The sequence below is a fragment of the Phlebotomus papatasi genome, chromosome 1 (genome assembly GCF_024763615.1).
Source record: "Phlebotomus papatasi isolate M1 chromosome 1, Ppap_2.1, whole genome shotgun sequence".
Taxonomy (NCBI): Eukaryota; Metazoa; Arthropoda; class Insecta; order Diptera; family Psychodidae; genus Phlebotomus; species Phlebotomus papatasi.
This window is the reverse complement of record NC_077222.1, coordinates 109,021,817-109,036,341: the sequence shown is the minus strand read 5'-3', so window position 1 is coordinate 109,036,341 and position 14,525 is coordinate 109,021,817. Positions and strand designations below refer to the sequence as shown.

General features: G+C 35.3%; 3 protein-coding genes across 4 annotated transcripts in view; 1 reads left to right on the top strand and 2 right to left on the bottom strand.

Moving 5' to 3' along the window:
* The window catches only part of LOC129799204 (serine/threonine-protein kinase Tao), a 29,775-nt gene extending 24,521 nt beyond the window's left edge, over positions 1-5,254 (bottom strand). The window contains exons 1-3 of the mRNA XM_055842893.1: positions 4,987-5,254; positions 3,542-4,319; positions 265-480 (exon numbers count right to left, since the gene is read on the bottom strand). Coding sequence (XP_055698868.1) covers positions 265-480; positions 3,542-3,771 — 446 coding nt within the window. The 5' untranslated portion in view covers positions 3,772-4,319; positions 4,987-5,254. The remainder of the gene's footprint in view (positions 1-264; positions 481-3,541; positions 4,320-4,986) is intronic.
* Positions 5,255-8,672: 3,418 nt separating this feature from the next.
* Positions 8,673-10,030, bottom strand: LOC129799201 (protein NipSnap). Its single transcript, XM_055842889.1, has 3 exons — positions 9,788-10,030; positions 9,097-9,719; positions 8,673-9,035 (listed from the first exon to the last, which is right to left on the bottom strand). The coding sequence occupies exons 1-3, from the start codon at positions 9,829-9,831 to the stop codon at positions 8,887-8,889; spliced, it is 816 nt and encodes a 271-aa protein (XP_055698864.1). The 5' UTR covers positions 9,832-10,030; the 3' UTR covers positions 8,673-8,886.
* A 371-nt stretch (positions 10,031-10,401) lies between these two features.
* On the top strand, positions 10,402-13,828 carry LOC129799200 (uncharacterized). 2 transcript variants are annotated; one of them, XM_055842888.1, is made up of 4 exons: positions 10,402-12,928; positions 12,988-13,205; positions 13,268-13,394; positions 13,458-13,828. In XM_055842888.1, exons 1-4 carry the CDS (start codon positions 12,814-12,816, stop codon positions 13,652-13,654), a joined length of 657 nt encoding a protein of 218 aa, XP_055698863.1. In that variant the 5' UTR covers positions 10,402-12,813; the 3' UTR covers positions 13,655-13,828. Both variants share the same exon structure in this region; 1 of them encodes a protein (XP_055698863.1).
* Positions 13,829-14,525: the final 697 nt, after the last annotated feature.

The following is a 14,525-nucleotide window of genomic DNA, read 5'->3' as shown; positions in this document are numbered from 1 at the left end:
ATCACGAAATATTTCCCAAGAATATACAGAAAAAAAACATTGCGCAAAAGTCTGCGAAATAGGTCAAAGAATTCAATCTACCTATAATCAGACCCCTTTGTTATTCATAATCTTCCTAAATCATTCCAACATTGGCACTTGTTAATGGGATGTGCGATGCTCCGATTAGAATTTATCAATGATAAGAATTGAATTTAATAAGTGAATCCATCTAACGCTTCGAACCTAGTACAAAAATTTGCAGTAGAGAAGGAAGTGGCTCACCTATGAATCCGACCCAAGTGATGAAGATACGCCAATCCACGGAGGACTCCTTCGCAGATGGCCGAAATCTCTTCCTCACGCAGAGGCCTCTTATGCACCTCGATGATGTCCGACGCTGACCCTACACAATACTCCATCACGAGCCATGCTGTGTTCTCCCTCAAGTAGCATCCCTTGTACTCAATGGTATTGGCATGATTGAGTTGCCGAAGGAAGCTAGGGATTGTCAAAGGAACAAAGTTCAGAAGGATAAATTTCAGATTATTTCCTAATTTTTAGATTCTTATTAGAATATTTCTTTAAAAGTATATATTATATATTTTTAATTTAGTTGCGAGCGATTCTTTATACGCTAACATGTTTTTAATTTTAAATAATCTTTTATTGATAGTTATACTTAGGGTAAGTGCACCAAATTCCGGCCATCTTGCAATTCCGGCCACAGTTTTTGTTTCTCAAATTTCCATGATTTATTAGTTTTTGCATACTCTACAGATTATACAAAGCAAAAAATAACAAAAAAATATCGCTTCGACGAATGATATGCTGTGAAAAAGACTTTGGAAGAATTCCGGAAGGGCAAGGAACAATGAGAATGAAGGTGGCCGAAATAGGCCACCAAAGCTATGTCTACATTTTTATTCATTTTACAATGTATCAAAGAATGATTTTAGAGAAAATAAAGACGATTAACCGTCTACAAGGTTCCAAGCAACGCTCATTTAAAAGAAGTAACAAAAAAAAAACAATTTATAATAAAAATATTGCATTTCTAACTTAAGACTTTGGGGCTTGCATGCAACTATGCCGAAATTTGGCACACTTACCTTAGGGGTTTTTGTTTTTAAAGGTTTACATTTGGGCATATACCCTGTTCTTTTCTTTCCTTATTAATAAATCCATTTTGTTTGTGAATCATTTGATATATTGTTTTTAAGAAAATGTAATTCCAGTAACTTTTATAAACATAATATATTTCATTAGGTTAGAACTAACCTAACCTCACAATTCGGTTAATATACTTCTAAATCCTTAAATAAGGTGAATGAAAAACGTACTCGACAAATTAAATTTGTAGTATTTTAAAAATTCAGGTCACATAACTTTTAATGTTGTTCATACCAAATTTTTCTTCTTTTAAAAATGTGTTTTATATCTCAATTATTTTATGTTAAGGTTATGTTAAACCTAACCTTAAAATTCAAGATATATATTAAGTGTGACAGGATTTCTTAGAATGTATTGTAGAGAAATTTTTGAATATATTGTCCCAATAACACTATTATTATTATTATTATATATTTTTTACCCTTAAGCATATACAATTAACAAAAAAAAGTATGCAGCAATAAGGCATGAATCAGGCGTCCGCCGCCATTAACGACATTAACCAATCTGACACTTCTTCAAATTTTAAATGTGCAAAATGCTAACAACAGACTAATAATAAACTGGGGTATGAATTCTAAGATTCGTGAGTTACTCACATGAGAAATTCACGGCTCTGAGATCACCTTTAGTAAGCGTTTTGTGAAGCTTTCGTAGAAACTATACTGTGCTTCCTTATGGCCTCTACACACTAGTAGAAATTTCTTTAAAAATGCTTTTTTAAAGAAAATTTCCTCTATCCTTGTAGGCAAAAACGTCAGAAAACTTTAAAAATGCATTTTTTTTAAGATATGTCTACTAGTGTGTAGACACCATTAGGTGCTGTAAGAGTATTACATGACACTTTACATGAAAATTTAACAAAACTTTTACAAAAGACGATTTAAAAGCCGTGAGTTTCTCACGTGAAAAACTCATACCCTGGGAAGGTTCATCAAAACCGTTCTGGGCTTTTAAAATATTTCTGAAGTATTTTTCTATTTTTTTTTTCTTTTTTTTTAAAGAGTTTTGATAACGTAAAAATTTCATGTCACATTGACCTTGAAGATTTCCTCATATAAGACAGCATTTTTAAGGTTATGTCATACATAACCTGAAATCATAGAAAACCTGTATCCAAAGAGTATCAAGCCCCATTAATTACTTTAGGGGCTTATAGATTTTTTATTAAAAATTCTCAATAGGAAGTACTTGGTGTAATTTAGTCACTGATATGTTCTGGTTTGTGTTAGAATAAATACCCAACAATCTGAAGTAGTTATCAATCAATTCTAGGTATTTACTTGCATTATTCTGATTCATTACAAAATTAATTGGCAAAGTGAATGAGCCTTTCCGGTTTGGTGAAATTTCAGGTTACAACTAAAAGAGAGATTTCAGTTTGATAATTTAGTAATTCGCACAACTGGCCTTATTCTTTTAACTTGCTCAAAAGCTTAGTTTGCAATTTCAGGTTATGTTAAGCACACCCTAAAAAAAATCTAGGAAAACTGTCTTTCAAATTCCCTTTAAATTTTGATTGCAGGCTGAATTTTTATGTCATTGCGAGAAAAAGCTAAGATTGTAAAGAATGTCAGCTAAAACAATATCTAATTGTAGAAATTCCTGAGATGAATAATTCTCAGATTTTAAGGTCAGAAATGGTTAAAATTTATTTGCTTTTAACGATTTTTGGAACAAAGAAGAGAAAATCTATCTTTTTTATTTATTGCTAAAAAAAGAAATTTATTGCTATTGAAAAGAATCAGAGAAAATAGCGTAACTGTACCAAATTTCGGCATAGTTACATGCAGGCACCAAAGCCTAAAGTTTGAAATGTTATATTTTTAATACAAATTGAATTGAATTTATTCGTTACTACTTTTTAAGGGGTGTTGCTTGCAATATTTTCGATGGTTTATCATCTTAGTTTTCTTTTAAATCATCCTTATTACGTTTTAAAGTTAATAAAAATATGGACATAGCTTTGGGTAAAATTTCGGACACCTTGATTTTCCTTGATTCGCTTGATTGCCCTTTCAGACATTCTTCAATTTTTTGTTATTTTTCTTTTTGTTTTTTGGTATTGTATAATTTTAGAATACACAAAAACTAAAAATTCAGGGAAATTTGAGAAAGAAAAGGAGTGGCCGAAATTGCAAGCTGTCCGAAAGTTCCCATATATGCCTTTTTTTTACTTTCTGACCCATGTAACTCCATCGTCTGTTCCGTACAAAGCTAAGCATTTAATATTGATTGCACCAAGAAATTCAAGCATGGACACAATCCTTTTTAGCACGTACAACACACCATCCGAGACACTTTGGGATTTTTGACAGAGCCTTATTTCACTTCAAAGTTTACTGTCAGGAAATAAAGGGTAATTTTGGGGAAAAGAATAAAGACTCACCGAATTTCTTTGAGAATATCCTGCCACTTCTCCATGCTCTGCTTTCCCAAGTAGGACATCTTCTTGATGGCCACAATTTCTCTGGTGAGATTGCATCTGGCATAGTAGACTGCACCAAAGGATCCATGACCAATCTCTCTGAGATCCTCAAAGATCTTCTCCGGATCATGCTTATTGAACAAATCCGCTATTTCGGGATCCTTCAGTGAGCCAGGCCTTGCCGATGGCATCTTGCTGTTCCTCCCACAATCCACCAAGTTGTTCAGATTCCGCGACAGCGGTAGTCTATTGATTTCACTATCAATAGTGTAGCCGTTGTTTTTCTTTTTTGCACTTTTCACTCTTCCCTTTCAATTTTCTTTTTCTCTGTTTTCACGAGGGGAAGGAAAATTCACACACTTTGCACTGCCACTGACAATGTGGCTTGTCTGCAGTGCAAAACCACAGAAATTTATGATTATTCTTTGGCAGAAGCTCCTGCCTGCGACTTTCACTGGACACTTATTGATTTTTCACACTCCAATAAAAAAAATACAAGAACTTTTCTTTCTTTCTCCCGTCTTTTTTCACACTGAATTTTTTTTTTGATAAATAATTAAAAACACTATTTTTTGAGCCACTCTCTGTGGGGTGGCTTCTTTCTCACGGACACTTAAAGAAGACACAGACACTTCCACTTTTTTTTGTGTGTGTGTTTTGGAAAAGAAAGTCCCTCAACTGATAACACAGACTGATTGTCTCTTAAGACATCCTTCGTGGGATGGAAAGGGGGACACACCTGCAATGAAGAAAGGGAAAGTCTCTGAGTCTCATCCTCCGGGGAGATTCAGGAGAGAGATCTCCGGAGTGGAAAACCATTGTCTCTGTCAGGTGTAAAAAAAAATGAGATTTCTCATCACAGAATCTCTGGGCACAATTTTTCACACAGAGTGCAGAAAAAAAACATGCTACACAATAAACAAAATAAACAATTGAAGGGAATTTTCATGTTATGTGGCGGAGAAGAAGAGAGACAGAGAAAAAAGAGGTGGAGGAAGAGAATGGGTGAAAAAGAATTGAGTTGGAGGTGTGGAGGCTTTTGGGACAAAAAAAAAAGGACAAGGAAAAACTCCCATCTCCTCCCACCCTGAGGCAATTCCCATCCCCCAATTCTATCCCTAGGGCACCATAGTCTTTCACCCATGTCTTCTGCTGCCCCAATTGCCACCTTCCTGACCACCAAAAGCCCACAGTGGATGCGTTTTGGGTAATCGACTGCGACAAAAATGAAGAGAATTCGCGTCACACCCACCGCTCAGGCCATTTTTCTCCATCACAAATCCCCCGGAATCCACACAACTCCCTCCCACCCGTGACATCAGGTGCCACCATGGACCCAGGGGATTCCCAAATCCCCAAAAAGACCCCAAAGATACGTGAAAACTGGTGAATTATTTAATACGGACCTTCCATCCAAAATCAAAATGGCGTTCACCTCTTGGGGCAACTTCAATTGAGCAGACGACGACGGATTTTCAGCAAAATTATCAACGTGCTGCGGCGCACGGTGGTAAATGCATCAGAAATTGATGCACTTGCCATTATACAACACACTCTGGCACATTTCACGGTGATCCGTGTCCGCTAGAAAGGCGTAATTTTGATATATTTTCCACCAATTTATCCACTCTTTTTGATGACTGTCGACACTGTCAAGAGAAATCGAACGATATTTTGCTCCCTGTTGGTGCGAGCAGTACCACCAATGCTCCACTTCTGTAAGTGCGAGTGAAACAGCAGCAACAGTTCAAAATAGCACCGCCAACTTCGAAAAGCGCTTCCATCAATTTCGAAAATGTCAAAAAAAATCCATCGACTGCCACTTTGCAAAATCGATGAAACTTTTAAAAAAAATAACGACTTAGGATTTTCCAAAAATTATTTTATACAATTTCCTTATAGCTTATACAATCGCTGGTTTTGATAAATTAGGCTAATGTAGGGGGAAGTGGGGCACCTTCCAATTGAGGCAACTTTAAAATTGGGTTTTTTCCTTCAAATTTAAATGAAATTGAACCATATCCACCCTACTGATCAAATTTGATTTTTCATCGACCAAATTTAATTTTTTTAGCACTCCTTTTGAACAGTGCCAAAATAATTCATTTGGTCAGAAAAAAATAGAGAAAACAATAATTCATATTTGTGCAGTAAAAAATTAATATTGGCCTGTAAACTGTAATTGCTCCGTCACACTTTCCGTATCAACAAAACTTCATGAAGTCAAAATTCACATTCCTTTCTTCTTTTCGCACTCTTTTTCTTCTCTTGGACGTCACGTTAAACTAAATTAAATTTTATTTTAGTCCAATTTTGAGTTCGAAATAGTGTGAAAGACTTATGCAAATCTCTTGAGAAAGAAAGGGACGCGAATTTTGATTTAATGAAATTTTATCGATCTCAAAGGTGTGCGAAGGCATAATCTTCTAAAAATAATTCTAATTTGTACAATTGGTTCTGGCACACATCTTATATCACAAAATTTTCGTGAAATCAAAATTCACAACTCTTTATTCATCAAACATTCTAAGACTAACCCACTCTTTTTGGACATCAGAATAAAAAACTTTAATACAATCAAATTATTAGCGTGAAAAACTAGGACAAACATGGAAAAAATTGAGGAAAGGAACGATGCAAATTTTGATTTCTTTTCATGAAACATTTTTTAAACGTTAATTAGTGAATTTGGTAAATTTTATAAGTAAAAAAATTCAATTTTGCTAAGCAAAAAAAATCCATTTGGGCAAATAAAGATAAAAATGATTCAGTGACTCCTACAAACTTTTTAGATTGGGAAAATTTCATAAAATTAAAATTCACATCCCTTTCTTTCTCGAAGATTCTGTATAATATTCCTTTGAACATCACACCAAATTAAATTTAGTTCAGCCTAATGTTGAGTTCGAAAGGATGAGATAGGCAAATGCAAAAGCGTGAGAATGGAAGGGACGCAAAATTTGATTTCATGTAATTTTACTGATTTAAGAGATGTAAAAAGTAATGACTCCGACACACCTTTTAGATCAGGAAGATTTCATGAAATCAAAATTCACATCAATTTCAATTCAGTTGACCTAAATTTAATTTGTTATGATGTTTAAAAGAAGAAAAAGAGTATGAAAGAATATGATAGACACATGCAAAAGGCTTGAGAAAGAAAAGGATCGAAATTTAGATAACATAAAATTCTCTCGATCTAAAAGGTGTGCAGGGGGCATAAATTACCAAATTTGGTAAGAACAAAATTCTATATTGGTAAGTAAAAAAATCCATTTTGGTAATTAAAATATGAAAATGGTTTATAATGGATCCGACACTTTTTATGTAAGGAAAATTTCATTAAATTAAAATTCACATCATTTTCTCTCTTAAACGTTATGCTTATCTCTATTTCACTTCTTCCCACTCCAAATTAGATTGATCTAAATTGAATTTGGCGTGATGTTTAAAAGAAGAAGCATGCGAAAGAATAAGATAGACTTGTGCAAACAATTTGAGAAGGAAAAGAATATCAAATTCGATTTCATGAAATTTTTTTGATCTCTATACCAGTACCATATAACCTCTTAATTTTCAGATTGCCAATACTATTTCACTACTTACCAATTTAGATTTTATACTTAACATTTTTCATTTTTACTTAAAATTTTTACCAAAATACTTAACAATCTGCTGCAGTCTTTTCATAAAGGCGTGCTGGAGATAAAAAGTTTTGAATTTAGAACTGATCAAATTTGATTTTTGGTTTACCAAATTTAATTTTGTAACGCTTATTTGTACAGTACGAAAAATAAAAAAAAAATAAAAAAAAATTTCAGTTGGTCAGCAAAAAATTTTAACTATTAAAAAAGAAATATTTTATCAATAAAAAATCAATTTGGGTCATTAAAAACTTAATCTAAATTATATTAACTAGCATTTAAGATGATGCTAGAAACTAAAGAAAAGTATAACTTTTAATTTTTCTTTGTTAAAGTATATGATGACTTCACTATTACTGAAAATTCTGAAGTGACTGTGACCTGTGCCACAATATAATGATGGATTTTTACTGATGAAAATCGATTTTTTTTTGACTAAACAAAATGGATTTTTAGACAAATCAAAATTGATTTTTTATGGCTCCGATACACTTTTTAGATCAGGAAAATTTCATGAAGTCTAAATTCGAATTCCTTTCTGCCTCATACGGTTTGCATATGTCTGTCTCATTCTTTCAGACTCTTCTTCTTCTTTTAAACATCACTCCAAATTCAATTTAGCTCAATCAAATTTGGAGTACGAAAGAATGGGATAAACATATGCAAAGAGTGTGAGAGAGAAAGGAGTGTGAATTTTGATTCCATGAAATTTTACCGATCTAAATGGTCTGCCGGAGCCATTACTAACCAAAATCGATTTATTTACTAGTCGAATTAGATTTATTTATGCCTTCGGCACACCTTTTGGCTCGGTATAATTTCATGAAATCAAAATTCGTGTTCCTTTTTTTTTCAAACGATTAGCATAAGTCTGTCCTGCTCTTTCGGTATCAAAATTGGGCTGAACTAAATTTAATTTGGTAGGATGTTCAAAAGAAGAAGAAGAAGAGTGTGATAGAGTAGGACAGATATATGTAAAGCTTTAAAAAAAGAAAAGGATGTAAAATTCGACTTTTATGAAATTTCCTTGATCTAAAAGGTGTTGCCGGAGCCACTGATCAAATTAAATTTCTCCCGCTCATTTTTTAATTAATAAAAATTCGAATTTTTATTGAGCATGCAAACCGATTCTTGCCTTCGCCACGACTACCTCGATATAATTTCATGAAGTCAAAATTCGCGTCCCTTCTTTTCTCAAAAGAATTTCGATAAGTCTATCCCATCCTTTCGGCCTTAAAATTGGACTGAATTAAATTTAATTTAGTCTGACGTTCAAAAGAAGAAGAAGAAGAGTGTGAAAGAATGGGATACCCATATGCAAAGCTTTTAAGAAAGAAAAGGATGTGAATTTTGATTTTATGAAATTACCGAGGTTTTATCTCGGTAATAAATCGAGAATTTGAGACTTCGATCCCTGCTGTGGATTAAAAAAATAAAAGAAATTGTAATAAGTTATATACAATTTATTCTGCGTAAATAATCCCAGGTATATACATGGAGATTGGAGCAACGTTCTGCAACAGAAAAAATCCTGACACTTTTTTTGTTTAATGTGGCCATATGCGTATAAAATCTCTCATAGAAAAATATAAACATTCTCTTCCGGAGCACTCCCGGGCACTCCTCCGTTTTTTTTCTTAATCCTGACTACTCCCCGGAGGATTACTGTGTTGGAGAGAATTCTGTAGGTGCCAAAATGCGGCAATGCATCTCCCGGATGAGCGGAACCGTGTAAGCTACGCACTCATCCCAGCCCGGAGAGCGCCAGGCAGCTTCACGTGTCTCCTTCCTGGCCTGAAGGGACTTGTAACCTGAAAGAAGATGAATGAGGATCAGTAGGGAGGGTGGGGAGCCGGAGCAATGCAATCTTACACCAAATATGGTGCACATTGTAGAGTCTTCCAATTTGGGAGAAGAATCCTGCAAAGGGCTCATCATTGTTGCGTCTGTAATTGATAGCTCGGGCCCAGTTATTGCCCCATTCAATCATGGTCCCTGGCTTGAGACGATACGATCTCATCTCGTAGATGTGCTTCTCTCCGGAACGCAGCTGAATCTGTGGCCAGTAGCTGAAAGCCAGGAGATACTGAAGATGTCGAGATCTGAGGTAGTTCCCGCGCTCCTGCATCAACCTAAGGTACTCTGGGTCATGCCAGAGGTTATCCTTGGCCTGATCAATGGCCTCAAAGCCTCCAGTGTAGCGCCAGAGATGAACACACTGATCCATATCGCCCACTTGAACCGTCCACGATCCAATCAGATCGCACGAGATGTCCTTCTTGGCATTTATCAGCTCCACGGTGGTCTTGTAGTTGGCCAAGTACTTACCTATTGAGTCCGGACGTACATTGTGTGTATGAAGTGCAAAGATGATCTCCTTATCACTCAGCATTCGACTGTGTGGTTCTTTCGTCGGCTCAATCTTCCTCACCAGCAACTTACTCAGCCAGGATTCGCTGCCATCGCGCCAGACGGACGCTGTCGTGGACAGAGCACTAAAAAGCACAAAACACAATCAGCAAATCCCTTCATCTTCCTCTCGGTCCAGATCTCTCAAAGTCACCGTGAAGATGTCACCATAAATGCTTTAGCTCGAGACACAGCCATTTTCTCCTCACATAAAAAATCCCAGAGCCTGACTTTGATGCAAAATACTCAACACTGTGCAATAATCACAGAGAAAATGGAGATGATCTGGCGAAAAGTGTGAAAATTCCACGGAGGAAAAATCTTCCCAATGACATTTAAAAACTTTTTCCAAAACAGAACTTCCCCCACCACACAGCTGATAACCCGCGATGCAGGGCTGCATTTAGGCTATGCGGTGCCCGAGGAATAGGGGGTATTCGATGACCTCCTAAAGGGCCAAATAAACTCAGGTTGATCCTCGAGAATTTTTAGCCTGCAAAATTTGGGAGTAAAGTCGAGTAAAGTTTTATCCCAAACAATCAAACACTGAGAACCTAGGATCATCGAACACAGGTCCTCTACCAATTTCCTTTACTGCCAAATTTTACAGACTAAATATTCGCGAGGATTATTAATACCCGGCCGGAACAAAATCGGAGTTATTACATATTTATCTGATATTAGTTTTAAGAAAATCGGAGTCCGATTTATATTATATATGTCATACACAAATATGTGATACTTTGCCAACTTCATTCCATAGTGATGGTCCCACAGTTCCACAAATTGTTCTACAAATTAAAACGCAGTAGACATCTTTTAGTTTGCATTTGTCTCTGTGCAGGAGGGTTCCTTGTTAAGGAAAAAGGTAAAAATAGTACATATTGTGCAATTTAAGTGAAATTATTGTGAAGTGGAGATATAATGTAAAAAAAGAAACATGTTTTAAACAATGCGTTTCATTCCTTCCAGGATTTTTATTCAAAAGCCAAGAATACAGGTTACCATCACTGACTGACCATTAAAGACTAAGTTCCAGGTACAACATCCTATTAGAGAGGAGCAATGAAAAGAAAATCTGGAATTTCAAAGTCTTATTTTTACAAATTAATTAAATTAAATGACGATGAACTCCCAGTCTCAGACCCTAGCACTGAGGAACAAAATGATGCAAGCAGTGTGGAAAATTGTAGTAAAAGCGAAGATTCTTTATCCGATGACGAGAATTTTTTTCATCAAAATCCTACGCGACAAAACGAAAGTCCAAATTCACCTGTTTATTCTTGCAAATCTCATGATGAGAGTACTGAATCTTATGATGTCAGTACGGAATCTTGTCATGAGAGTACTGATTGTCACAGCAGTACTGGCTCTTCCAGTGACAGCGATTCTTGTTCAGGAACGCATAGTTGTGGCAATGAATCTTTCAGTAAGAGGGAAAAACTTGCGCAATTTCTTATCAACAATAATCTCCCAAGATCTGTGTGTGACAACTTGTTGAAGTTCCTGCGTGATAATTATGATCATACCCTACCGAAATCCAGAAATAGTCTTTTAAAAACACCCAGAAATAAGATCCAAATTCATAGGGTTGAACCTGGCGAATACCTTCATATAGGGATTGAGGAATCACTGAAAGAGTTCGATAAAAACTCATTTTTGAGAGATTTAAGGACGATTGAATTGCAGATTGGAATTGATGGTTGTCCGGTAAGTAAAAATCCACCACGTACTGTGTGGCCTATATTAGGGTACTTTCCTGGACACAAAGAAATATCTCCCTTTGTTATCGGCATTTATTCAGGGAGTAAAGATCCTTCAAATTCTAACGATTTTTTATTAGAATTTGTAGACGAAGCTAGAACATTATATTTAAATGGTATTTTAGTCACAGAGGCACAAATCAAAAAGCCATTCAAAATTAGTGGAATAATATGTGACACAAAGGCCAGATCATTCTTAAAAAACGTTATTGGCCACACAGGTATCCATGGTTGTGGTCACTGTGATCAAAAAGGAAACACGCAGTCAGGGAAATTGGTTTTCCAGACTGAAGTTGGAAATTTACGGACTGATCAGTCATACAGGGAATGGAGCGATTATGAACATCATAAAGTAGTGTCCATTTGGGAAGATTTACCTATTGACATGATCACTGCATTTCCACTATGTCCAATGCACCTTGTCCATTTAGGACTAATGAGGGCATTGGGGGTCATTTGGACTACACCAAAAAGTAAATTTTTTACATTGAAACCAGTGCAAAGGACTAAACTTAATGTGTTACACATGCAATGCTCATCATTCATGCCATCAGAATTTTCTCGAAGTCTTGAGAGTACATCATACATAGGTCGCTGGAAGGCCACGCAATGTCGGCAATTTATGTTATATATTGGCCCAGTTGTATTAAAAAGTATATTAGATAAAGAACGTTATGAACACTTCATGCTCATATCGATATCGATAAGGATACTCTCATCGGTTAAATTGTGTGAAAATCCAAGTTTCGTAGACATTGCGGAAAGAATGATACAAGTGTTTGTTCAGCAGTATCCTAATTTGTATGGACCTAATTCAGTAACATTTACAGTCCACAATATGCTTCACTTAACTGCATGTGTAAGGGTATATGGACCCCTGGAGGCATTTTCTGCTTTTCCATATGAAAATTTCATGCAAACTCTTAAGAGTAAAATTGCAGTTTCCGCTCCAATCTTGCCTCAAATTGTGAAACGCATGCAAGAAGAAAAATATCTGAAAAGCACTATTGGATCAAGAGTTACAAATATCCCTGAGCTCTCAGGAAAGTTCAAAAATGAGAAGTTCATTGGGTGTTCCTTTGCATACCGCTCTTGTTTTTATAATAACGTTCAATACAAGGCAAATAAAAAAGACGGTTGCTGCAGAGTCAAAGGAGGCAAAATCATATTAATAACTGGTTTTGGTGAAAACAAGAATAAGTTGGGTGTTTTTGGACTTTCTTATAAAAATCCTCAAAATTTCTTCGAGACTCCTTTGAAGTCTTCTGATCTGGGAATATTCCTCGTGAAAGATTTAAACGAAGAAACTGATTTTTTTTCAATACAAGATATTACACACAAAATGGTCAGAGTACCGTTCCAGGATGCTTTCATTGTTTTGCCTTTAATTCACGATTCCTAATGCTTTTATCTTCAAATGCAACTTACTTTGTTATTAATGCTAGGAAAATTGTCAAAGATGAACGATATGGAAAATTACGAAGACGATCTTCTGATAGAGGAAGTTCTGGAAAGTGAATCAGAAGAGAGGGGTAGGTTGTTTTCTAGATTAACTATTTAAATTTCTATAATTTTTTTTATTTAATTTCAGAAAATGAGAACAGACAAGACATAAGTATTTCGGATGTGCATTCTCTGTTGGTGAAAACATATGATCTGCTCAAAAAACTTCATAAATCGACCAAGATTCAAAACAACCGTGAAAATATTAAAGATTCTGTGCTTAACATGCTGCCATTAAAATCAGCAAAAGAACTCAAGGAATTTAATAACTTGATTAAAAACAGAAGTCTCGCGAAACAAGGATTTGTAAGTAATTATTGTTGACTCTTGTAATAGAAACGATAGAGTGTTTTGTTTTTAAATTATAGATCGAAATTGCACGCAATTCAACTCTAAAGGACATCGCCACTGATGATCTAATTTTCGAAATGAACTTTTCTGGAGCAAAGAAGAAAATATCTCTCAGAGATCAAAAATTCTTTCAAGTTTGGAAGAGTATGTTTATAGTCTATACAGTACTACTATGAAGAATAATCTGAAAATAATTTGATTTTTCAGAGACCTCTGGTATGAACTATGCAGAGTTTGATAGGAAAATGAGAGAAGAACTTAATCTCTCCCACAACCGTACGCACGCAAAACAAAGTCGAGCAAAGAAGAAGATGACACGGGAGCCACTAATTGAGCAAAATGAAGATCCCGATGAAGATCCCGATGAAGACCCGCTGGGATACAATGATTTTACTTTAGGTTAAGTCTGGATTTAACCAGAAGCAGCAGCATAAAAAGTCACTAATGTAAGTCTGACAAAAAAAAAAGAAATCGATACGTTGATGAATTTATGATATGAAGTTAGAATTAAATTTATTTATCAAGCGATATTATATGATTATCAAACTGTCTATGAAGTGCAACAAAAATGACTGAAATAAAAATAAGAGAATTTCTAAAAAAAAAAAATGTATTTTTGACTGATTTTTCTGAGTTTTCACATATTGTTTGTATTTAAGAACATTATAATTAATTACAAGCATATATATTTTCTGTATACGAAAATGTTATATTAATTGCTTATTCGTAGGTCACATGTATACGTGTTCCACACTAACACTAATGATACAAAAAAGTCTCTTCCACTAGTAAAACGACACAGTCTTTTATATGGAGGGTAGGCCTACAATCGGCCTACTATCCCGACTATAGTAGGCCTACTCTCCCTATTAGTATGTAATATTTATCTAATATTGTATAACATTTGTTCCGGCCGGGATAATAATGGTGGCACGACGTTCTATAGAGGAACTTAGCCCTTTCCGCAAGGAGAATTAAGCTCACTGGATGCAATTCGAACACCTTTAATGCCAGAAAAATTCCTGGTCACCTAAAGGGGATTCGAACCCGGGACACTTGCATCATAGAGCAAGTACTCTACCATTTGAACCATTCTTATCATTCGAAGATCTATTTGAAGCCAAACAAAGAGACATTCTTATACCCTGGACACACTTACAACTAAAGTCCAGAGACGACTAAGCTAGTTCATAGCCAAGTCAGTTCCTGACACACTACAAATGAGGCATAGCACCACAAAACATAACTTTCCTGGGTTTTTATGCAGATATTTCT